Below are 26,444 nucleotides of genomic sequence, written 5' to 3'. Positions count from 1 at the left end.
CCCCTCTCTGTGGCTTCACACTGTGACCAAAAAAATGTAAGACCCTGTACTCTGTAATCTAATCCAAAACAGTCCTGTGATACATTTTTAATTAATTCTGATAGTTTTCACATTTGTTGACACTGACAGGTCTGTTTTCAACTCTGTGGTCATTTGGCAGACTGCATTGGTGCAATGGTGTTGCTGTATTGCACTAAAACATACTGTAAGGCCCTAAACCCTAACCCTAACCCTAATATTTGTGTAATTTCATATTTATATACACTACATATGTAAATGATATTCTGCTTTTGTTTCCACAGTTTACTTGGGTTTGCTTTAGAGACTGGAGAACTGTCTAGAAGCTATTTGCTAACCTAAACAAATTTGTCTATGAGGTCCTGATTTCCACCATTGAGGGCTTTGAGAGGAGGGTCAGCAGGAAGCTGCGGAAGCTGCACCCTGGCAACAGAGGCCATGGATGTCGCTAAGTCAAGGAAAAGGCACAGGGTGCTGGTGGGCCCAGTGTCACGTGGAAGGCCTGGCCTGGGTAGCAGCACTACACCTAGCTACAACAGGGTGCAGAAAGACAGGAAGTCGATGATCCAGTATGAGGTAAGACCATCAATTGTGGAGTGAGCCAGTGGGATGGCTAGAATGCGCCCACCTGGACAAGCCTGGAAAAGATGGGAGCAAGTGGCGGAGTGCAAAGTTTCATAGGCCCAGCTTTGGAAAGCAAAGTCCCATGAAATAAAATTCTAGGATGTCTACAACGTTCTGTCAAGCCAATCGAACTTGTTCTGATGGGGGACAGAAAGAAAGAAGGGAAGAAAGAAGAAAGGGACCCTGGAGTACGTTCTCAGCAGCTGTCTGAAAGTCCTGGTTGAGATGTGCTACCACTGGCATAATGATCAAATCCTGAAGGCCATAGTAGAATCACCTGCAGTGGATTCAGCCACTGCAAATGCCTCCACTCAGTAAAGAGAACCATTACTTTCATCAGGGCTTTGGGAGAAGCCAACACCAGCTGACGGCCACCTCCTCCGGCCTGCTAGCAATGGCACAAGACTGGGAGCTGAAAGTCGGCCTGGGAAGGAAACTGAAGTCCCCAGAAACTGCTGCCACAACGCTAAGGCTAGTTTCCAAGCAGATCACTCTCTTGAAGCTCACAGTTCCCTGGGAGGACTGCACAGTGGAAGCTAACAAAAGGAAGAAGGCAAAGTACGCTGAACTAGTAGAAGAATGACAACACAGCGGGCGGCAAGCAAGGTGCAAGCACATTGAGGTGGGATGCATAGGGTGAGCAGGCCAGTCCCTCTGCAAGGCCTAGAACAATGCTGGGCATCACAGTTGCTACAAGGTGGCTGTGGATCAGGAGAGGAGAGCTGTGGGTGGGGTAGCGCTACCTGGACACAAGCTGGGTCTTGATAAACCCTGGCTTGGTCACAAATGAAGTTCAGGTGAATCACAATATGATGTATGCAAAAAGCAGGCAGCTGAGCTCAATGCACAGCTGCCAACAAAAAGAGGACATCGGGCCTGGCTGCAGCCACAAAGCGACTGTGAGTGGTGCTTTGAGGAAAGAATGGAATAATTGGGAAGCTAGACAAGCTCACTGGGATTCAGGTAAGGCCTCCATCCTTTTTCTTGTTGCTCACTGTTGTGGTTGTTTATAGCTATTACAGCTGTATGTCCAAGTGATATTTAAATCCCCTAGATCTAAAACAAATAATTTTATCAGTACTACCTGTGCCTTGACAATGTACACACAGGAAAACTGTGAAAAAAGTAGTTACTTATGCAGATACTGTAACAATAAGGAAGAAGGCTTTTTGTTACTTAGCTATAACATAGCCATTAACACCAGTAAAATCAAATTCCAACTATATGGGCAATATCATGACATTATTGGTTGTGTCATTAATGGCTACATCCCCCAGGTGTTATTCTGTATGTTTCTTACAGTCAACAAATCCCATGAAAAAAACTAAATCAAAAATGTGTTTGTCCATCACTTCCTTACCACGCCTGTGGCGCTCAACCCCACGCCCATATATCATTGAAGTCAAAATCTTTTAAACAGTTCATAAATTTACAACTTCATTTTTTTTTTTTTTTTTTAAAAGGCTTGGTAATTTCTTAAAACAGCTGGTCACAGTAGCTTTATCAAATGTTACTCAAACAGGAGGAAATAGCACATTTGTTGGGAACTATTTTCAGCAGCAGATTAATCTACATTTGGCTCTAGTGAGTGTTAGGGGCAGCAGGATGCTGTAAGTGGGGCTGATTCAAAATAAACTGCAGTGTGTGTGTTCATGGTAATGAAGGGACAAGTCACCCAGGACAACAGTATGTCTCACTGATATGCTCTATGACACAGAAGAATAAGATATACAGTATCTGGCTTTGGATATACACACAATACAATAAAATTCAGTGTGTCCTATTGTGTAGCACACACTAATTGTCGGTTTGGCTTTGCACATCTTATTGCGTACAATGAGCAGAACATGGAATACTGACAGACATATCCTTTAACTTGTCCAAATAACAAGTCTTCCAAATTAAATGCTAGAATACGTTGCTGGTCCATGCCCTCTAGAACTACACAAATTCATTTTCTGGTCTGACACCACTATCAGCCATATGACATTGCAGTTTCAAAAATAAAAACTGTTTTACCGCCATGGTTAAGGTTTGGTAAGCAGAGTCACTCTTGTCATAATTTTGCAACTACCCTTCTGTACATGATTCTATATTTTTAGAAAATAAATAAATAAATAAATGGCATCAATATTTTATCCCATGCAGTAGAGCAGGACATTTCTATGCATGTAAATAATATTGAAAATCTGGAACTGCATATTCTTTTCTGTAAGGTGAAATTACCTCGAGTCTCAGTAACAAGAGCTCCATTAAGATGAACACAAGGCTGGTCAGGGCTTTGCGGAAATGCCAGGTGCAAAACGAACACTCCAAAAGTACACAAACGTTACATATATATGAATATTCATTCCTTTAGCCTTGATTACAGAAGCATAACTGAGATTGAAAGTGAATATGTGTGGCTATTACAGATGTTACGCATTGTAAGATATGTTGCTAGTGTAATCAAAAAAGAGAAAAAAAATCAACAAAATGGTTAAAGTACGCAGTCCAGACCATAAGAATTTGGATATTTACTTTTTTCTTCTTTTTATTCAGACTGTCAATTTGAAATAAAATAAGGGGTGTTTCTCACAGGTAGAAGGTTTGCTTCTACTAAGAATCTAGGCCATCAATTAAAAAAAAAAAAAAACAGAACCAAACTTCAATAGGAAGGGCTTATCCCCACTGGCAAAGCCAAAGGATCAAGTTTACTCCACTCTCTTAAAACAAGTTCTACTTCAAACTGAGCTTCATCACAGACTCTAATGAGTCCCCAGCCAGAGGAGGTGAATATCACACTCATCCACCTCATGAGGTTCCACTACCACAACTATACTATATACATAGACAAGGCCACCAACTGCACTTTTAGGTGACGATGACAGATGAACTCAGTGCTATGTTTCAGTAATAGCTGTTTAAAGTCCAATAACAGTCAGTTTCCTTAATCTCATAAATAGGGGTGTTCCCGATTCATCGATTCATAGATTAATCGTGACGCGACACTTGACAATCCAGAATCGATTCATAAATGTTCAAAAATCGATTCTTTTAATAACGGAAGTGCAGCGGTCGGAACGAAAAAAAGTAGCGCGTGCCCCCCGGACATATTATGAGGCCCTATGATTTCCGCGATCACTGAATCGCGGAATTGGCCGACTAAAACGGAATCTATTTTTAACGCGGAATATCGCGGAATTTGACAATTTGAGTGCAATGCTGTTTTCGCGTGGAAGAGGAACGTGTGTCTGGGGAAAACTGCACGGAGGGAAGCAAATCTGGGTGGCACAACAAGCCCCTTCCACAGACTAAGCCCGTCCCCCTGCAAAACAATGTAAGCATGGCGAAGCGGCAGCCTACGGCTCTGTGTTCGTCGGCGAAAAAACTGCGAAACTCGACGCGAACTGCTCGGCTCTGTACTGAGGGGTTAGCGCCGAGTGTTGCATATTCTGTCAACACTCTGTTGACTGGAAACGTAAGAATAAACGTAAGCGCAGTGACCACATAGTGTCCAAAAATCCATATGAGAAACAATCTGGCTGACATGCACATACAGTAAGATTTAAAAGGATTACTTTCTGGACATGTAAATCAAGATATCAGATTGTAATAGAAGTGGAAATATTGTCAATTTCCTTTCCCTATTTTTTTCTTTTCTTTTTTAACAAATATTTTTTTCATGTACATGTTCATAATAAAATAATCAAATCAGAATCATGTCAGTACAGCCACACAATATATATATTTTAGTATTATTATTATTGTTTTGAATTGAATTGTTATGAATGGATATGTAAAAATATACATTATTTTACAAGTAACTACAGAGTGAGAAAAGAAACATTCTATGCGGGAAAAAAAGATTAATCGAGATGCATCGATAATCGGGGAATCATCGAATCGTAGCACTTTGAATCGTAATCGAATCGAATCGTGAGGTGACTTAGATGGCACACCCCTACTCATAAAAGAATAGAGGTCTAGATGACCACCAGAATTCTCTTTTATAGTTATAAACTACTCCATCTCTCCATTAGTTTCGGGGGCCTTGGCCTGAAAAACGTTGAAGACCCCTGCATTAAAGCACTGTATGTTTATATACATTTTTATCTAGCGCACATGGGAGCAATTTATCATTATGATGAATGTTGAGTAATAAGAACTCATGTAAGAAAATACTGTTATTTAGATGGGACTGACTATGAGTGTGGGTAAATGTACTGGTTTGGAACTGTAAATAAGGTAACAAATACAATTGTTCAGCATTTCACTCTTTCTCTCTGTTTCTTAATCTTTTTTGTATATTGTGTAATTGTATAATATATTGTATAATCTGTACTGTATATTTGGTTAGGTATATTTTTTATGTCACTAACATTAAATAAATTGCCATCACTAATCCAAAAGTAATCTGTAAATAACAGTAAGACAAGGACATGATCCATAACTTTTATTTTCACTTTCAGTTCCCACTGCTCAACACGGCATTAGGCACCTTCATGAAAGGTGAAAGACACAAATCTCCTTAGCTTTGCCTTGCCAGGGACAAACAGTGAGTTGTACAGACTATCACATTATTTTCTGAAAAGTCAGTCTTCAAAAGCTCATGCTGTTTGCTGCTTTCCAACACCTGTCCTTACACCTAAATATTAGCGTTCCTACACGTTTCTTCTAGTTGGTTTGTCATATTACATCCATTTTTAATGGTTCTCTGAAGATTTTTCAGTCTAAACATCTACACAAACATCAGCAGCCAACAAATATTTTAAGACCCCTAAATGCAGCACATAATGTTGATTTTCAGGCCCTACTGATATTGCTGGCTATCCCTTGGCTACCTCTCTGTTCACTCATCTTTGAACATATCTTTACAGACAGTTGAGACGCACTGTGAGATATCTTGGTCCTTCAAACACAGATTCCAAAAGGCACTCTGCAATTGCTTTTGTCAGTTACTCTATGTACCATGCATCTGAATGAAAACACTGTACTGAACAGTACAAATTAGTCACCACATACATTATGACAACTGAGAAAGCAAGAATGTTGTTATATGTGTTTGCATGCTAAAGTCAAATGGAAAACAAAAATAAGCAGAGGAAGTTTGACTCTGTGGTCAGACTGGTACTGTTTAGATTCCATTAGCATAGATGCCACAGAAATAGGACAGGCAAAAAATAAGAAGAAAAGGAGGGAAAGGCCCAGGCCAGAATCCATGCATGTGTAACTCGGCCACAGTGGGCTAACTCTGCTCCCAGTCTGGCTTCACCTTTAACATTTGGTCCTCTAATTGGAAGGACTGTGGTGAGGCTCTGGGAGGAAGTAGAGGAGCCGAGTACTGCTGGCTGGGAAACTACACACACGCGTGCATGTGCACTTAGTAACTCAATTTCATTCATCTGGCTCCTTTCCTGTGCTATGACCGCAGCAGTTTCCAGGTCCATTCAACAACTCAGTGTTGTACAAATTATATTGATATACCACCCATTCTACATTTGCACAGCTTAAAATGTAAGGAGCATACTCAAATACAGTACAGAAGAGGGCGTGATGGTGTCAGAGTGGTGGGTCAGTGAGTGAACACTTGACTCATAGTAATTAGTTCTTGATTGTGTGGAATATTGATGCCTTGTGTTAAGAGTCAGGCAAAATCATATTCACATGTAAAATGAACAATTATATGCTCTGACTAATCCACTTGTTAACTACTGGTGAGAGTACTTAAATTACATCAACTTGAAAATGTCATGAATGAATGTCATTGTCTATGTAAGAATAAATCCTTTGCTGCATTTGATGCATGTTGTGTCATTAAAGAGTCCAGTTTTATTTTCTAATTATCTCTGAGAAGACCCAACAGTTGCATGTAATGAGTATTATTTTAAAGCAACATTATGCACCTATTTTACCTCAAAATAATAGCTTCATTCAAATCATTTTAAGGGTACACTGACTTGTAATAGGGAGAAGAGTGTCTCTTTAATTTCAACTATGTGCCACAAACGGCTGTTCTTGCATTATGTAACCTGGGTTGAGCAAGTACAATATCCCCCGAGAAGTGCATAATGCTTTACAGCCCTATGTTACACAGCTCAAACTATGGGTCTTCAGCTAGCTGTAAGAAGAAGCTAGCTCAGTATTCTCAGTACAGACATCATGGCAGAGGCAAAGAGACTAGCTTAATGGTGTACTGAATGCATATTAATGCTTATTTATCTCCTGCCTGTTATGCAACCTCTCAGTTGAGTCTATAACTGAAAGAGGCATTATTAGCTCAAAGGCTCTTTAAGATCCCCCTCCCTTCATTCATGGCTCTAACAATGATGCTTCTAAATGACAGCTCCATTTTCCATGAATATGTTCACTGCCATATATGTGAGCCCTGAGTAAACAAAGCCAGATGATAACCAGACTCATGATAGCGGTTATCCAAGATGGCTCAGTGAAGCCAGATAATCTAGCAGCTTTTAAGTTTGTAAGCTTTTAAGTTTTTCCATGACATTGTGTATGCAATTCTAGACATGTGATAATTATTATATTATCACTCACACATATTATCACATTTTACTTTAAGGTGAGAATTGTGATGCAAGAAATATACTGATGATCAGTTACCGTAATTTACGGCCTATAAGCCTCTACTTTTTTCACACATTTTGAACCCTGCGGCTTAAACAATTATGCGGCTAATTTATAGATTTTTACGGGCTAACGAGCTTCATGCTGCCAAAACATTTAGCCTCGTCACATCAGACCAATGAAATTACCAGTCACACACTGTGACAGTGGACCAATGAGACTGTTCAAATTAAATCAGATACACTCGCACTAAATTCTTCAGAAAGAGAGACAGACAGTGTATGAGTATTTCTTGGGCTTTTCAACTCTAACTCTGAAGAAGACAACTTCAGCGGTTTTAGTTTGCAGGAGTGAGAAGAAGATAGCATCAATGACTTTTCTGGTAGGCTACTGTATTTTTTATTTTTTTAACCAGCCGTTTTACTGCCATGTTACTGCCGTGTTACTGCTGTGTTACAGGCACTGTTTGGAAAAAAATTATTTAATCAAAAGTTTAAAAAATCTTTCGGTGTACCATCTTTCTGTGTAAATACAACATAGGCACCAGCTGCTTATAGACAAGTGCGGCCTATGTACTAATTTTTTTTTCCTTTTTAAATTTGGTGGGTGTTGCTTATATTAAGGTGCGCTCCATTTGTCTTTAGCATTTTCTCAACCCCGGTTGCTGATCAAAATGGTTATTTAGAGGTTTACAGGAAACATTACTGTAAACTTTTAAAGAATGATGATTCTGCATTAATGTCTAAATTAACACGAAAAAGCAATTATCACTTATTCAACACGGAAAACATGTAAACTGTTCTCTATTAGTTAGGAACTCAAAGGTCAACAAAAAGAGAGAGATTGGGAACTTGCCAGGACACAGCTGAGATACTGTAAGTCAAATGGGAAGACTACAGCGTTTCTCATAGACTTCTGATGGGAAATGGAGCAGCTGAGTGTTTCCTCACTATCCATTCCTCTCAGCTTGGCTGGATGCAAAATGAGACAAATTCCTGAGTATCTCTCCTGTGTTAACTTTGCAACTGTGCACTAAACACTGGACGGCAGCCTGCCACCCTCTCGCCCCACCAACCCCTGTTCAGCCCTAGCCCTCTGAGAGGAATGTGACGGGTTCACCCCAGACACCAATTTACCGATGACTGTGTGTATGTGTGTGCAGAGTTCTCACACTTTTACAAACACAAAGGTCCTGCGTGGAGGAGGGGTCACAGGCCACCTCACGTCTGTTCATAGTTTGACAGAGCATTTGCAAGACAGAGAGAAGAAAGAAGCAAAACAAAGGAAAGAGGCTGAAAAATAAAGGTCAGAGCTATTAGAGCCACTGCTTGTCTGCCACTTGTTAAAAATAAATTATAATCTTCCAAATATTCAAGTAGGAAACCTCATTTCCCCTGTTTAATTGATTCCCATGAAGCAAAGCAGGAAACACCAACCATACAGATTTTATACATAAGACTAAGAATCTGACCAAACACTGCATACCAACTCAGTGCTCATCAGTTTTCCATATGGGTAGGTACAGACATGATTCAGAGTTGCAAAGTAGGAGGAAATATTTCAGGCATTCAGGCTTTTAATAGTGAATGTCCTCTTAATTTTGTCACAGTTATAATGTTAATTCAATCACAGCTCAAGGCTTGAATAGACAAAAAACAGCAGCAGTTTAAACCAATTTACTTTCAAGTCAATTTTGGATGAATTCAAGATCTGTTTTGTGGACAACTACAGTGACAAAGCCTGTCCAAAATGAAAGGGAATCTACATTCCAATGAATCAACAGTCATTCAATAAAAGAAGCCTTTCAATGGGAATTTACAGTGATGAGAAAATACTTCCGGAACCAGCTCTTCTCACTTCGCCACTCCATTGAGATAGGATCTCAGCCCTAATCCGGAGTGGCTTACAATGAGTGCCACTGTAGGATAAATTTTTGGACTAATTCTTTGGCCCACAAAAATAGCAAACATCAGAGTGAGAATAAGAATAAGGAGTGCAGAGGAACATAAGCTTTGGTTTATGACCTGTCAGGGATCTGTTGGCCACCGGAGAGTATGTAAGACCCAGCGAAGCTCTGGTCAAACAAAGTCAACACAGATCCAACACAGTGGAACTAATGAGGCTGCTCATTACATAACAAATTCCTACTGTTGTCACATAAAAAAGACTCTGCAGACCTGAACTCCTCTTCCTTCTCCCTCACAGCTTTTCCCATTTTAACATAGAGAGAAACAGCCTCACCTTAGCCATAGCAGAGCTTAAGAAACATCCTGTGGTGGCTTGTGTTGGTCGATGCAGACAAGCTAAAACACAACTTTCTCTCTCTTCATAGAAGTATCTGTCTCTCCACAGCAGTCTGAACTCATGCAGTCCAACCACACAAGAGAAGCTCATGAGAGAGAGCAGAGGGAGGGGAGGACGGCCAGAGGGAGGAAGGGCTGTCCAGTAACCCCAAGCTGTTTGTAAAGCTGTGTTTGTAATTCTGGCTAGCACTTAACTTGAGGAACATGGTGATGCATTACAAACATATTATGATCCTATTAGGAACAAAGACAAACTTTTCTCATAACCAACCATCAGATAATAAAATCCCAGTATCCTTGCAGTGCAATTTGAATTCCCACTCTAGATAAAAATTTGCCTTGATGTCCTGTCTATTCTGGAGTCATTATAATCCCCAAACTTTGGACTGGAATTTTAAACTCTGAACTCTACAAAAGGCTGCCAATTTTTACATCCAAACTAGAAATATGATGGTATAACACTTCTGAATCGGAGAGCAGCACCATACACTATAATCCTGGGAAGACAAGGCCATAGAGATGGCTACTGCTGTCATAGAGATGATACAATTAACAGTCTAAAATTGGGGGACCCAAAAGAACCACCACAGTCAGTGTTTTACATTGATTGAGGTGAAATAAATCTGTTTACACTACTGCAAAATCATCAGTGCGCTCATATGTGGCTAGTGCCATAGTGCCACAGGAGGGTCAGAATTTCAGAACCACTGTGTATTCTGATATAGGCGTAACCTTGCCTTTGTTGCAAGCAGAAAAGACTGGGTCTAAACTTAGTTAAAAGAGAGGTGTTGCAAAAAAAAAAAAAAAACATGTTTTACTGTTCAAGCATTTCATTAGGAACACCATATGGCCTCTCTTTGCTCTTACAAGTCTCAATTCTTTTATGGCATAGATTCCACAAGATGTTGGAAGCATTACTTTGACATTCTGGTCCATGCTGACATGACTGCACACATAATTTCAGCAGATTTGTCAGCTGCACATTCATGCTGTGGATCTCCCATTCTACCATGTCCCAGAGGTGTTATATTGGATTCAGAGCTGGTGACTGGGGAGGCCACTGAAATTCACTGAAATCATTGTCATCTTCATGAAAGCAGTTTGAGATGACATTGGCTTTGTCACATGGTACAAATATTATGCTGGCAGTAGCTATGAGGAGATGGTAAATTTTGACTATAAAGGGATGAACATGGTCAGCAACAACACTCAGATAGGCTGTGGCATTCTAACCATTATTGATTAGTGTTAAGGGGCCCAAAGTGACCAAGAAAACATTTTCCACACCATTACACTCCCGCCACCAGCCTGTTCTGGTCACAGAAGGTAGGCTGAGTCCATAGATTCATGCTGTTGACACTGTAGTTGCATCAGCAACTTTCTATGCAGTGGTCTGCTGGGGTGGTGGAATAATGGACAGAGACAAGCCGAAGCTGGACAAACTAGTAAAGAGGGCTAGCTCTGTCCTGGGCTGTCCCCTGGACTCAGTGGCCAGTGGAGAGAGGAGGATGTTGGCCAAGCTGGCAAGCATCCGGAGCAATCCCTCTCACCCCCTGTATGAGACAGTGGGGACGTTGGGGAGCTCCTACAGCCATAGACTGCTGAACTCTCAGTGCAAAAAAGAACGCTACCGGAGGTCCTTTGTCCCAACAATAGTCAGACTGTATAGTGTACAGCGTCACAAAGGACTGCTCACTGCTGCTTTCTTTTTTTTCCCATGCTCCCTCTCTTGTGCAATAGTAACAGTTTTTTCTCAAGTGCAATAAATATGAATAGTATTTTGGTGCAATAATAACAGTATTCTTAACAGTACAGTTTTTTTTCTTGTGCAATAGTAATACTCCTATTGAAGTTGTTAGTATTTCTTTTTCATGATATTCATGATGTAGGACATAATTACACCGCTGTGCATTTCATTTCTTTTTATGGTTATTCTGTATACTCTATATTTTAGCTTTTTTTAGCTTATTTGTTACTTAATATCTTTTTTCTAGTTGCTTGTGGTTATTCTGTATATTCTATATTTAATTTTCTAAGCTTATTTGTTACTTACTTTATATTTCTCTAGTCTCTTGTGAAATGTCGTGTTATTTATGTTTATGCTGCTGTAACAACTTAATTTCCCTCCGGGGATCAATAAAGTATTATCTTATCTTATAAAATTCTAAGCAGAAATCCATATTCATCAGATCAGGTTACGTTTTTCCAGTCTTCACTTGTCTGTTTTTGATGAGCCTGTGCTCACTGCAGGAGTGGAACCCGACATGATGTGTTGTGCATTCTGTGATGCTTTTCTGCTCACCACAGTTGTAAGGAGCAATTATCTGAGGTAGTGTAGCCTGCTTTTTTACTTTTGCACCATTCCGAGTAAACTCTAAATACTGCTCCATGCATGAAAATTCCAGGAGATCAGCAGTTTCAGAAATACTCAAATCATCCTGTCTGGTACCAACAATCATGACACAGTCAAATGTATTTGGATGTTTGATGTGAAGATTACTGGACGCTCCTTATCTGTATCTGCATGATTTTATGTACTGTACTGCTGTCACACGGTTGTCACACTGTTAACTGATAACTGCATGAATAAGCAAGTGTACAGGTGTTCCCCAGTAAGGTATCAAAAATCCCTTTGGTTTTGGCACCTCATCTCCAGTACTGCATTGGCACTAGGGCAAGACATTTCAAATTATGCCCTTCTGCATTCAAAATTTTGTCACCAACAACAGCTCGAACATGACTGTAGTATAAATTGTTTAATATCTTAGTTAGACGCTGGAATAAATAGTATACTGTGGCAAAACCAAACTAAACAAAAAAACCCAAAACAGTTCAAAGGCTAGCTGCATGATGTGAACTTGAGTCGATTCTCCTAAGAAAAGCACAAGTCCCACACTGGCCCTGACACTGATAATCTGCTGTAATGTGCTGCAAACAGATGCAAACTGAAACACATAGAGATCCATGCTGGCCTCTCTCTCACTGGCCTATTAAAAGGACTCACGGAGAAGGTGGCAGTTAGCACTTGGCACCAGTGTTGTCCTGGTAGCTTTAAATGCTAAAAACCCTTTGGGATGCCTTCAAGTACAAATGCACTGACTACAGCACTGTGAGTAACTGCCACTGAAAAGAGGACATACAGTTACCAGGAAAAAAATGGCCCATCTGTGCAGACTTCTGGATCAGCTGCACAGTTGCTAGGTTTGAGGTTTTTCCTGACCAAACTATTTTTAACTACAAGCAATGGTTCTCAGTTAAAAAAGAAAAGAAAAATAACTGTGGGAAATCGACACACCCAGGCCATTTTCAGCTGATTTAAAGCATGTCTTTATATCTGACGAAGAATGCAAAAAAAAGAGGGCTCACGAAAAAATACTACTGGATAAAATCAGCCCCAATGTAGGTTTAAATTCATAGTTAAGCTTTGGATTTCACAAATTGATACTAACACCAACACAGGACTTCTGTATCATATGCAATTTAGGCCAAATCATGCTTTAATACCTCCTCTCCCCACAGACTAGGACCTAATGCCATGCAGTTGCAATCAGGCCGCATGATGTTTTAATTGTACATCTAGGTAACTTCCATTTCACGTTAGTTTGCTGTGTCAATTTGCACATCTCTTTATTACAGACAAAATATTTTCCATTTTAGTTACCACTCACTGTATATGTTTGTCCCATGATAATGATTATAATGATTACTCCTAAAAGTTTGAAGAAGATGGAGATTTGTTTTTAAACATAAAGAATTATTACAACACCAGTTGTTTTAGACACATTAAATATGAGTTTATTACTACTGATCAAATCTACTATCAACTTCCAACTACCTGATCTAGATTTGTACATAAATCAGTAATTGTTGCTTCCGTTAAATATACAGTGGAGTTATTAGCATACATTGAGATGTTGGGGGATGTTGTGATGACGCAAGTGAAAACCGCGGCCAGTACGAGCTTGTCTGGAAGGGCCAACATGTCTGTGGTGTGGATGTATTTCAGTATATCTGAGACACACGGATAGCGATTTGCAAAACATGTAATGCCGAAATTTCAAGAGGGGGTGCATCTGCAAAGAATTTCTCCACGTCGGGTTTAATTTATCACCTGAAGTCGAAACATCTCGATTTCTACTGATTGATTGATACTGAATATGAGAGGAATGCAGTACAGAAAAGGAAAATCCCTCTGAGCACGCCCACTCCATCTGTGGTGAACGTTTTTGAAAAGGCAAGGAAGTTTCCTAAAATGCAATGGTACTAATAATTGGCATAATAATTTCTTTTGGTGTTTCGGTTTTCAGCCTTGGTTTCTTCATTTTTGGTTTCGGCCAAGAATTTTAATTTCGGTGCATCCCTAATTAATAACGTATGACTAGTGGAGCAATTAGTAAAGCTAGGCTTGAGCAGCTTGCCATCAAGATTGTTTACCCCAGATAGTTTATTCTCTACTAAGTCACTAACATTAATTAAACTTTAGCAACACTTAGTATCCTGAATTCGAAGCCACACTTTTATTCTTCCATAATGATTCAATTCAATTCAATTCAATTCAATTTTATTTATATAGCGCCTTCCACAATCAAAATTGTCTCAAAGCGCTTTACAGAGACCCAGAGCCTGACCCCAGATCATCAATTGACCCCAAATGATCAATTAATATCAATTCTATCTGAGTTCGTCAGCAGAAATCCAGATTCAACAGACCAGGCTACATTTTTCCACTCTTCAACTGCCCAGTTTTGGTCAGCCTGGGCCCACTGCAGCTTCAGCTTCATGCAATGGATAATTGCATGAATAAGCAGGTGTACAGGCGTTCCTAATAAAGTGCTCAGTGAGTGTATGTGTCCCATCCTTGAAGAGAGAAGCTGTGGTAAAGGATGCTTGGATCAGTTAACTTGATGTTTGTCATATTGATCAAAAAATATGGTGATTCAAGAGTTCTTATGCCCTTGAGTGGACTTACAATAATCTGTGTAGCTACAAATGCATATACCTCCCATTTTTGTCACAGTATTTCTGTCACTGTTGATTGTTTTACTAACTGGGAAAACATCAAAATAAGCGTAACACCACTCCTGAACTCCTGAACCTTCTCTGATTTAAAAAAAAAAAAAAATCTGAGATTTGCAAACATCTCTAAACATAGTTGCAATCATCTCTTTAAAAAATCTGAGATGTTTGCAACAAGAAAGTTGTGTTGTTTCTTTTCACTGCTGTGTACTATGGTTTCTGAGCTCCAAACTTAATGTCACATTTACACGCTCCTCGGATAGACCCATTTCCTGAGTTGGGAAGTCATTCTTCCAACTTTGGTGTGTTTATGTCTTTTTAAGTTGGAATGTGGAAACAAGATGGACACTACAAAGAAGGTATGTTGGATTTTATTGCTCAGAGCACTTAAACAACACGTTGACTATCTGCATGAGGACGCAGAGCAAAGTATACAGCACAGGTGAGCCATGATATATGATTAACTGATGACAACAACTAATATTAACCAATATTAATGTATTACAAATTACATGTTATCAAAAATTTGATATGCAATACATGAATTTGCACCATTAATCAAATTTTTGTTACAATCAACCAAATTTTTACTTTCACCAAGTCTGCGAATACGTCAACAGCTCAGCAAGTCAAAAAACAAAATTTCTGACAACTTTCGGAGTTGTTCCAACTCGAGGGAGTGTTCACATGCATTTCCCCAGTTGGGGACTTATTTTTCAGATTATTCCAACACCACATGAATGCACTATAACTCCTCTTAGTTCCTCTTAGTAATTACTGAGGGTTCCTTATAGAATTTCCTTACACTGTGAGCTCCACTCACTGTGAGCTCTGTTCACCAACAGGCAGACTGTATGAGCTGGGATATCCAGGTTCATGTGGGGGTCACAAGGGGTTGGGGGGGGGTCTGATTTCACTCTCTTGTGCTGCAGAGTTAAGGTGCCTCAACAACATAAAGGGATTTTAAGGGCTTGTGAAGCCAATTCTACTTGACTCTACAGCACTTTGAGTCCTGTGATATGAAATAAAACTTGGCTTTCTGGGTTCTTCTTGAAGAGTTAGGTCACAGCACGGAATAATTATGTCCTCTTCTGAAACAGGATACGATAACTAAAACCAAAGCACCACAACAACATAAGAAGCCTCTTGTGCCATATGGTTTCAACTACTCGGTCAGTAGTTGGAGTCATGTGACCCTTTGAAACTCATATAAAAAGGGCATTAGCAATGATCCCAAAAACATTAAAGCAGGTAAAAAGTGAACAGAGGCTCCAATAAAGCCTCAAATCCTCTTACTCTGTGATGGTTAGTTTTAGAACCTGACACCAAGGTCTGCAATTTATTATTCTGCTCACAGGCTGTTAGTGTGGAATTTAAGAGGTAGGCACCTGCTGAAGCTGACAAATTCGAGGTAAATCCTCAGCATAGTTCACACAATCAGGATACGAAGTTTCACTGATACAGATTCAACAGAAACATTTTTTTATTATCTTCTAAGTGGCCTCGTAGTTTGCAGTGTATAGCACAACTTTAGGCACTCAGGAGCCAAGATGTTTAGACCGAAAACAGAACCTCTGTATTAGTAAGAATGTGTTGTTTCATGCAACAACGAGACAATCAGTGCGCTTACATGCACTTAGGTAATGCAGTTACTGTAGAGAGTCCCCTACCCCGAGCCTTATTTTGGATCCAATCGAAACAGGTTTTTGGTGTATGTGGCTTAGTAAAACAGCTTACTGGAGAAAGGCAACTGCAACCTGGATGCAAAGATCCATGTAACTGAAGTTAAGCTGACAGTCTAATTTGGGTAACATATCAATAAGTTAAGACTTGTCAGATACCAAACCACTGCTCAGAGATTTTATATTATGAGACAGGATTTTATAAAAGTTATCACAGTCACAATTATTTTATCCTCTGTAGTGACAATCACAAGGTAAAGAGTTGAATACACCATTCACAACACAAAATAATCTACAGAACACTGAGATTATGTGCAGATTTCTGATACGCTAAAGGACATAACATTGGATTGAGGCAAAAGTTGAACTAAGTTTAACTGTGCTAATCCAGTGGACTCATTAAAATTAAGGAGTAGGCTGCATTCTTTGATGCAGTTAATGTTGGTCTGAACATGCTTAGCTGTGACTGCTGAATGGGTCAATTCATCTATCAAAGATTTTGATAAATTTGAAGCTTAAGACAAGGAACTCAGAAGGGTGCAGACCTCCAGCACAACCAATCAGTCTCCATGTCCCTTCCCAGTGACCAATGTCCTGCAGTAGAGCTTAAGTTTAAGCTTTTTTTCACTTGCTACAAGTTCAAATGCGCACAGCAAATTGCAAGCCAAAAGTAATTTTATTTATAATTTGAGCATTTTATTACTGAGCTACTGGTGATAATCATATAGATAGATGGTTTAAAATAAATTGTTGCACAACAGTCTGAACAGAAGGCTTGATAATTAAAAAATAGTCTCTCCTGAGTATTTGTATTCAAACTGATATTTTTCATGGCCCAAAGGCACCAAACAGGCTTCAGGACATCACTATTCCACTGCCATGTCCTGAAGTGCATGTATTCTACCTTGCCTTTGATAACGATTCCTGAACGATACCTTTTTCAACACCAAATTTTTTAAAAATCTATTCTGGAAAATCTACATTACACATAACTTTTGAGTTTCTGCACTTTTTCATTCATACATGCATGGAAAACGTGCAAAGTAAACAGTGAAAAAAGTACAGCGTAATAAATGTAACCAACACAATGAACCAGTGCAAATAGTTTTCAGTGCAAAATTAACAGTTTCAAGTCAGTATTAGGCTTACTGCAGCATTCCATTTTATCACTCAGCAATTCTTCTTTAGAAAAATCAGCATGTCTGCTTTTTCAGATGTCAGACAAGCTCGCTCCATGCTAATAGTGTCCCCAGCAGCAGAAAATGTACGTTCTGAGGGTGTGGATTTTGCTTACATACAGAGATAACTTGTCAGAAAGTCAGAAAGCAAAGTGCCTGTACATATTTTGCATTATGCACTGTTAGCATCGATGCTTCTAAAATGGAGCCACGCTCTAGATCTTTTCCACATTTTCTACGGATTTACACAGATTGCAGTCGGAAGAATGCGTGCAGCACAACAGCTTCGAGTGAGCTATGTAGCTCAAACGTAGCTGACAGCTTCGCCACAGCGTGAGCTACATAGCTCAAGCAAAGCTGTCGCGTTGCGCGAATTCTTCCGACCGCAATCCGTATAAAATGTGGAAAAGACCTAGAGCGTGGCTTTGTGGGCGTGGTGTATACTAGTGTTTTTCCTGGATGACTGGACACAGCCAATCACCAGCACTTTTGAGCTTGGCACGTCAAACATGCTGCAAGCTTATTGGCTCACTAACGTTGACGAGATTAACCCATTAGGTATCGAAATTTGGTACTGAGCTAAATGACATTTTCCAATACCTGATAGTAGAACACCAGAAGACACCAGAAGGTTGAGTCCATATGAAGCTCCATTAAAGTCCTCTATGCAATTTTTACAAGGAAAACACTGAAAATAAAAAAAATACTTGTGATCCTGTACCCTGATCATTAACTTGGAACTCTTTAAAACTACTGTCCGGAAAGACACTGTGATAACCCTAGGAATCTAATGCTTTTTCTTCAATGTCTTTCCAAAGGTAAGGGTGATATTTGAGACTGTCCACCAGTAGAAAACATCCCCATAGGTCGTTATTGCAACCCATATTAAGGATTTATTGGAAGGTGACCTCAAATAATAATGACATAGTAATTATGACGGGAGCGAAGGGGGAAGTTAGCTGATGCAGTACATAGAGCAACAAAGTCAGCATTAGGAGGAGGTTGGGTGTTTACATAGAAGACCACTTTATATATACTGAATATATATATAAACAGTGAGGCTGATAAATAAAGGTACAAATAGGAACATAAGAGTGAAATTAAAACTCAACCTACAGTGATCCAGTTACAAGTTGCAGACGTCCTAAGAGGTGAACACGGATGCCTAAAAACAGACCTTTCTCTCTAGTCAAAAACACACATGCTGAGTTTAGCACAAGACACATCTTTGGTTTAGGGGAGGAAACAATCTCAGGTTGGCCCCGGTCAGCCCTGCTCCCAAGCAGGACCACAATAGCATGGGTCAGTGAGGTTAAACTCAGCCTAAAATGGGCAATAACATACCCATGTGTAAACACTGTTATATCAAGGCCAGGGATCAGGGATTTTTTTCTTTTTTATGTACCTACATACAGATGGGTTTTAGGACCCTCGATCTGCACCCCAAGGTATTTGTCCCACTTACCCTTGTAATGCTGCAATGACTGAAAAAGCATCACCTTTTAGACCACTTGTCAAAAAGGAAACAAGTTAAAAAGATGAAATTTCTATTGCCTCCTTACCTGTAGAGGAGCAGACTGGCATCTGAGTTTCTGAGGACAGAAAGAGAAAAGTAACACTGATTAACACAACATTTATGTTGAACATTTATAGGATTTATCTTTTAAGGAACAACTGACTGATGTATTGAATTTCAGATGCTTTAGTCAGTTTGGAATTACAGCAGTTACAGTGAATTCCAATGGTGACCTGACAGCAAATATAAAAGCATCAAACCATCCATTAAGACTTTGCAAACCACTTCCTGTCTAAAGTTCCTGCCCTACTAGAAGGAGCCAGGTACAACATTTTCAGAGCCATCTTTCAAGCCTACAGGGCTGCTTAATTTCCTACACACACACAGGTTTTAGCAGTAAATAACTTTCCTTCAAATAAGTTGCTGTGCAACCTCTTTGTATCACAGATGCTTTGAAAACATGTGGTGACAATGTCATAAACTCCAGTCTCAGTATGAAGTTTCAACAGCGGCTGAAGAAGCAGTGTAACCTCATAAAAAGGCTCATTGGTGTCTTTACAAACTGTATATAAACCACCACACTTCTTTAAGATGCAGCAGTCGTAACATATGGTCTGTCAGCAGTGCTTTGATGAGCATAGAAAACAGGATTCCACATAAAGAAGACTTACAGCTGCTTGACAAAATAAAATGAACACAACACCATATGATGTGTTGAAGTGAGGGTGGTCACAGGGAATGATTGCTCAAATACTACAGTATCACTTGGTCATGTTTGTATGAGGCATCAGTTCAAACTGGTGCCCACTGCCCACACTGAGCCATGCTGTTACTGCTGGCACAGTTTTAAAGGCTATGATATAACGAACAGAAAAGGAACAAGGAGAAGAGCCATTCAATACTCAGATCAACAGGAAAAAGCTCACTGAGATTAAATCAATCCCATATTTAAGTCATTTTAGGAAAATGACATTATAACTCAACGCAGTGTTACAATTTTGCTCTTAATTTTTGTCATTTTGTCACTACTACAAAAAGGGCAACAAACACAACCCACATTTGACTTTAGACCAGACAGAGAAGAAGAATCAGACTGAATACATGGAACATTAGGTCAAATGACAAAAGGAGGCTGTTTATGGATATCTCTGTTGAAAGATGGTCTCTGGGGTCTGGTGACCTTTGACCCTGGTGTGAGTGGTTCTGGTCTGGTGTTCACAGACAGCAGAAGTCTATTTCTTGTATTCAGTCAGTGCAATTTTCAGTTTGTACAATACTTCACAAAAAATATACCAAGTTAAATCACTGGGCTCTACTGAACTATGGTGGCCATTTGTTATATTTTCTAACATTAGGATAGGATAGGAACTTTATTGTCACTTGCACAGAAGTACAGGCGAAATTTCGTTAAGGAGTATAGCCTCCGGGCCGCAGCAAAATGTTTGCGCCACCACACGCTTTCCAGTACATTACAGTACGTAAACTAAGAAATTAATTTTTAAAAAAAAACAAAAACACTACACTCAATTAACTTACAAACCACTGACAGTAAAACTCAATCAGTTAGCTGTCAGCTAAACCAACCAGGTATACTGACCCAAATTGGCATTTTGATCATTTCTTGTCAATTTAAAAGGTTTTGCTGTAGAGAAGTTGTTGAAAAAAACAATCTGTCTATCCATACATCCATATTATACTGTTTATCTAGGTCTGGGTTACTGTGGTACCCCAACTGGCCCTCTCCCTAACAATGGGCACATGAAAAATCCTTAAGCAAGCTGGGACATATAGTTCCTCTGGCATACCCCTGATCTCTTCTCAGTTGGGGAGGGGTTGGTGTGTCCTTCTGACCCTGGGAGCTGTGTTCTAGACAGCAGTAGCTCCTGGCAGGGTCCCCAGGGTTAAATCTGTGATTTACGTGTCGGTGGTTTGCAAGTTAATTGAAGTGTAATTTGGATTTTGTAAATCATGGTTCAGTTTGTTACTATGAAAATAAACTTCACAACTGTAAAACTGACTTCCAATAATGTGCTCTATTCTAAAGAGGAGAGGTATGCTAAACACAAAATCTCATACATATCATCCAAATACATCTGAATGCAAAAGTGTATCTGTTCGGAGGGGCCACACTTAAAGGCAGGGCATAAAGTTTGCTATCTGCGGTGCAAGATGTGATAATAATTCAACTGAGGATAAGAAAGCACACTTTTATTTGAAGTCATGCATCTTGTTGAATTAAAGAAATACAGTTATAGCAGCTATGTGAAGAACTAAAAAAGAGAAGATCAAATTCTGTCTAGTTTCTCACCTCCACATCACTGCATGTGAGCAGTTTAAATAAGTTACAAAAATTGTCACATGCATGTCCTTAATTCCAACATCAGATAAGGGTGTGAAGATGATTTTAGACACTAATTGACAGTTGGACAAACACTTCCTTTGGAGCATGATGACAATTTCATTGTTCTACAAGGTGTAAAAAAGAAAAAGAGACAAACCCTCAATTTAATCAAGAGCACAAGCTTTTCAACTACCACTAAAAGACCATTTCTGAAATGTCAGTGAAGACAAGTGTACAGGCTTCATGTCTGCAGACGTTCATGAACTGAAACTTGGAATCCAACAGTGCATAGAGGAAGTGGATCAGTCTGGCTGGATGTGAGCTGCTATACCTCTGTAGCTGCTAAGCAGAGAGAGCCTGCAGGCAGATTCAAGACATGACTTTGCTTGTCCCTGCAATCAGCATTGCAAACACAAGAACATGAGCCAGGCCCATGGACATTTTTCACTTTGAGGATCTGCCCTTTTCCTGACACACCCTTGTCTTATTAAGCTTGATAATGGTTTTGCCAGGTCAATGAGCACTGAGTCGTGAAATACTTTCATGATGCACTGAAGAGTCAAACATCATGAAGTCAGCATTTCAAGTGCCATGAAAACACATCACTGATTCTTAAATACATATTGCAACTAGCTAATTCAGTCCTTATCTCCTCAAGATAAGTATACACGTAAGATTCCCCTCATTCCCATCTCTGTATTTGCACTTGGTTACTAAAATTGCAATTAAAGCTTGTTAAATGTTGGGCACTTAAAACCATCAAAATGGCAATGTCACTCTTGCTGAAGGAAAATGAGTATATACAATTGAAACCACTGCCATACATCCTGCCTTGAAATGTTTTACACAGGCTTGCATCTCTTTCTCCTACTATGCCAATGAAGGTAACCATTGAATGCTTGTACATGAATGCATGGGGACCCACCCTGAAAAAGAGATGATACAAATAAATAATCACTATGAAAAAACAGCTGCATATGTAAATCGCTTCCAGCAAACAACTCCACAGACCTACAAGAATACACAGAGACCGTCACTGCCTACATCTCTAAGTGCACTGATGATGTCACAGACACCAAGACCATCACTGTTCGGGCCAATCAGAAGCCATGGCTCGCGGGTGAGGCCTACAGGCTCCTGAGGGTGAGGAATGCTGCCTTCAGAGCTGGGGACGAGGTGGGCCTAAGGACAGCAAAGGCAAACCTGTCACATGGCATCAGAGAGGCTAAGAGGCAGTATTCCAGCAAGATCGCGCAGCGCTTCAATGACAGCAGAGACACCCAGAGTCTGTGGCAGGGGATACAGTCCATCACGGACTACAAGCCCACACCGCAGACCACCGACAGCTCCACCTCTCTGCTGAATGAGCTGAACGAATTCAGTGTGAGGAGATCCCTCAGTAGGGTCAATGCACGCAAAGCCCCGGGTCCTGACAACATCCCTGGTCGAGTATTGAGAGACTGTGCTGCAGAACTCACAGATGTCTTTACAGACATCTTTAACACATCACTGAGCCAGGCTGTTGTCCCCACGTGCCTCAAAGCCTCCACCATCATTTCTGTGCTGAAGAAGACATCTCCCTCCTGCTTCAATGACTATCGTCCTGTTGCACTCACCTCCATCCTAATGAAGTGCTTCGAACAGTTAGTCATGCATCACATCAAGTCACCCCCCCCCCCCACCCCGGACCCTTTTCAGTTTGCATATCGGTTCAACCGCTCGACTGATGATGCAATCTCAACAGCCCTCCACTCAGCCCTCACACACCTGGACACTAAAAACTCATATGTCAGAATGCTGTTTATAGACTTCAGTTCAGCATTCAACACAATCATCAATCAGCAACTGATTCACAAACTGGACCAACTGGGGATCAACACCTCGATGTGCAACTGGCTGCTGGACTTCCTGACAGGAAGACCACAGGCAGTACGGGTCGGCAGCAACATTTCCAGCACCATCACACTGAACACGGGGGCCCCCCAAGGATGTGTGCTGAGCCCCCTCCTCTTCACCCTGCTGACCCACGACTGCACACCGTCACACAGCTCCAATCTCTTCATCAAGTTTGCGGATGACACAACTGTGGTAGGTCACATCAACAACAACGATGAGACATACTACAGGAGTGAGGTGAACTGCCTGGCCGAGTGGTGCAGTGTCAACAAACTCTCCCTGAACGTGGAGAAGACGAAGGAGATCATCATAGACTTCAGGAGAGCGCACGCCCAGCACACTCCACTAACCATCAACAGTGCTGTTGTGGAGAGAGTGAGCAGCACCAAGTTCCTGGGTGTGCACATCTCAGAAGACCTCCCCTGGTCAAAAAACACTGCATCACTGACCAGCAAAGCCCAACAGCGACTCTACTTCCTCCGTAAACTGAGGAGAGCCAGAGCCCCAGCCCCCATCATGTGCAGTTTCTACAGGGGCACCATAGAGAGCATCCTGACCAGCTGCATCACTGTGTGGTATGGCACCTGCACTGTATCCTGCCGCAAAAAGCTACATCGGGTAGTGAGAGCAGCTGAGAGGGCCGTGGGTGTCTCTCTCCCCTCCCTCCAGGACATCTACCACACTCGTATCATCCGCAAAGCCCACTGCATAGCAGGTGATCCCACCCACCCGTCCAACAGCTTCTTCAGTCTGCTGCCATCCGGAAGGAGACTGAAGAGTCTCCGGGCCAGAACCAGCAGACTGAGAGACAGCTTTGCCCACCAAGCTGTCAAGATGCTGAACTCTCTCCCTGTCCTGCCGTCCCTACCCCTGAGGACCCCCGCACACACGAACTCTAGACCCTCACCCACATCCCCCCTCTGAACCCTCCCGGAACTACGGACATATTAGTCTATACATCATAGGTGTCAATGTTACTTAGCCCTTGAAACCCCAAAAGACATACAGTGGGGCAAAAAAGTATTTAGTCAGCCACCGATTGTGCAAGTTCTCCCACTTAAAATGATGACAGAGGTCTGTAATTTTCATCATAGGTACACTTCGACTGTGAGAGACAGAATGTGGAAAAAAAATCCAGGAAATCACATTGTAGGATTTTTAAAGAATTTATTTATAAATTCCTGCGTAAAATAATTATTTGGTCACCTACAAACAAGCAAGATTTCTGGCTCTCACAAACCTGTAACTTCTTCTTTAAGAAGCTCTTCTGTCCTCCACTCGTTACCTGTATTAATGGCACTTGTTTGAACTCGTTATCTGTATAAAAGACACCTGACCACAGCCTCAAACAGTCAGACTCCAAACTCCACCATGGCCAAGACCAAAGGCAAGGCTCCCCAACTGTGGGAGCAATTATTAGAAAATGGAAGACATACAAGGTCAGTGATAATCTCCCTCTATCTGGGGCTCCATGCAAGATCTCATCCCGTGGGGTCAAACTGATCATGAGAACGGTGAGCAAAAATCCAAGAACTACACGGGGGGACCTGGTGAATGACCTGCAGAGAGCTGGGACCAAAGCAACAAAGGTTACCATCAGTAACACACTACGCCGACAGGGAATCAAATCCTGCAGTGTCAGACGTGTCCCCCTGCTTAAGCCAGCACATGTCCAGGCCTGTCTAAAGTTTGCCCGTGACCATGTGGATGATCCAGAGGAGGATTGGGAGAATGTCATGTGGTCAGATGAGACCAAAATAGAATTTTTGGTAAAAACTCAACTCTGAGTTGCGTCCCAAGAACACCATACCCACTGTGAAGCATGGGGGTGGAAACATCATGCTTTGGAGCTGTTTTTCTGCAAAGGGAACAGGACGACTGATCCGTGTTAAGGAAAGAATGAATGGGGCCATGTATCGTGAGATTTTGAGGAAAAACCTCCTTCCATCAGCAAGAGCACTGAAGATAAGACGTGGCTGTGTCTTCCAGCATGGCAATGATCCCAAACACACTGCCCAGGTAACGAAGGAGTGGCTCCGTAAGAAGCATTTCAAGGTCCTGGAGTGGCCTAGCCAGTCTCTAGACCTCAACCCAATGGAAAATCTGTGGAGGGAGTTGAAAGTCCGTGTTGCCCAGCGACAGCCCCAAAACATCACTGCTCTAGAGGAGATCTGCATGGAATGGGCCAAAATACCAGCTACAGTGTGTGTAAACCTGGTGAGGACATACAGGAAACGTTTGACCTCTGTCATTGAAAACAAAGGTTATATTACAAAGTATTAGGTTGAACTTTTGTTATTGACCAAATACTTATTTTACGCAGGAATTTATAAATAAATTCTTTAAAAATCCTACGTGATTTTTTTTCCACATTCTGTCTCTCAAAGTTGAGGTGTACCTATGATGAAAATTACAGACCTCTGTCATCATTTTAAGCGAGAGAACTTGCACAATTGGTGGCTGGCTAAATACTTTTTTGCCCCACTGTACATTTAGATATTACATTAGATATAACTTAACTGCAACAGTGAGTCCCATTAGGAATCAGGAATATTATCCACAGGCTAATAGGTTAACAAGCGCTGACTCTACTACCTGCCTCTGGTACATGAATGAATCTGGCGAGCCCCAAAGCTCCCAGGTGGTCTCTCTGGTATTCTTCGGATATCCATGACATATGAGCCTGCATGTACTGGAGGTGTCGAGGGAAATGAGCCTCTACAAGAACTGGTGTCAGGATTAGCCAATTCCAATCGAGTTTGTGCAGTTTGTATAGGTTTGTAGTACTGGCTGCACCAGTGATGATGTGTTACATCACAGTAAAAGGGATGAATACTTACGCAATTGATTATATCGTGTTTTATACAAGGGTCATGTAGCCATGACAACAGACACACTGTAAATGCTGTGCGAAGTTCACCACACTCTAGTACACTGATTTGGCCTCAAAAACAGGTTTGTCATGTTGCAACTCACCTGCTCTAAACAGGTTCCTCTTCTGAAAAGCCCAACAGTCAGCAAATGATCTCATGCATAAACATAATCATTCAATCTGAAACTCATACATGCTGCTCCATACTTGTCTGTCGGGTCAACTATTTCAAACACTTGAAAAAGATTTTAACAGCTAATCTTTTCAAGGTTCTTATCTGGAGGGATTGATATTCAATCAGAGTTCAGGGAACAAACTAATCATTTTTGAGTTGTGGGTGGGCCACTGCAGTACGCAAACTACCTCCAGAAGTTTGTGTCAATTTGCATTTTGTGTGAGTTTTGTGTTTCTGTTTTGCATCTTAGCAACATGGT

The 26,444-nt window shown here is 40.9% G+C and overlaps 1 protein-coding gene across 3 annotated transcripts in view; it reads right to left on the bottom strand.

The window, feature by feature from the left end:
• The window catches only part of arhgef4 (Rho guanine nucleotide exchange factor (GEF) 4), a 137,411-nt gene that overhangs the window by 106,096 nt on the left and 4,871 nt on the right, over positions 1–26,444 (bottom strand). For 2 of the 3 annotated variants that reach the window (XM_041065517.1, XM_041065518.1), the window contains exon 2: positions 18,948–18,977. In XM_041065517.1, coding sequence (XP_040921451.1) covers positions 18,948–18,977 — 30 coding nt within the window. Of the gene's footprint in view, positions 1–18,947; positions 18,978–25,733; positions 25,767–26,444 lie in introns of those variants that run through there. The other variant, XM_041065519.1, reaches the window with a different exon arrangement.

Source organism: Toxotes jaculatrix, chromosome 20, assembly GCF_017976425.1.
Source record: "Toxotes jaculatrix isolate fToxJac2 chromosome 20, fToxJac2.pri, whole genome shotgun sequence".
NCBI lineage: Eukaryota > Metazoa > Chordata > Actinopteri > Toxotidae > Toxotes > Toxotes jaculatrix.
The sequence above is the reverse complement of the archived record's forward strand: the minus strand, read 5'-3'. Positions and strand labels throughout refer to the sequence as shown.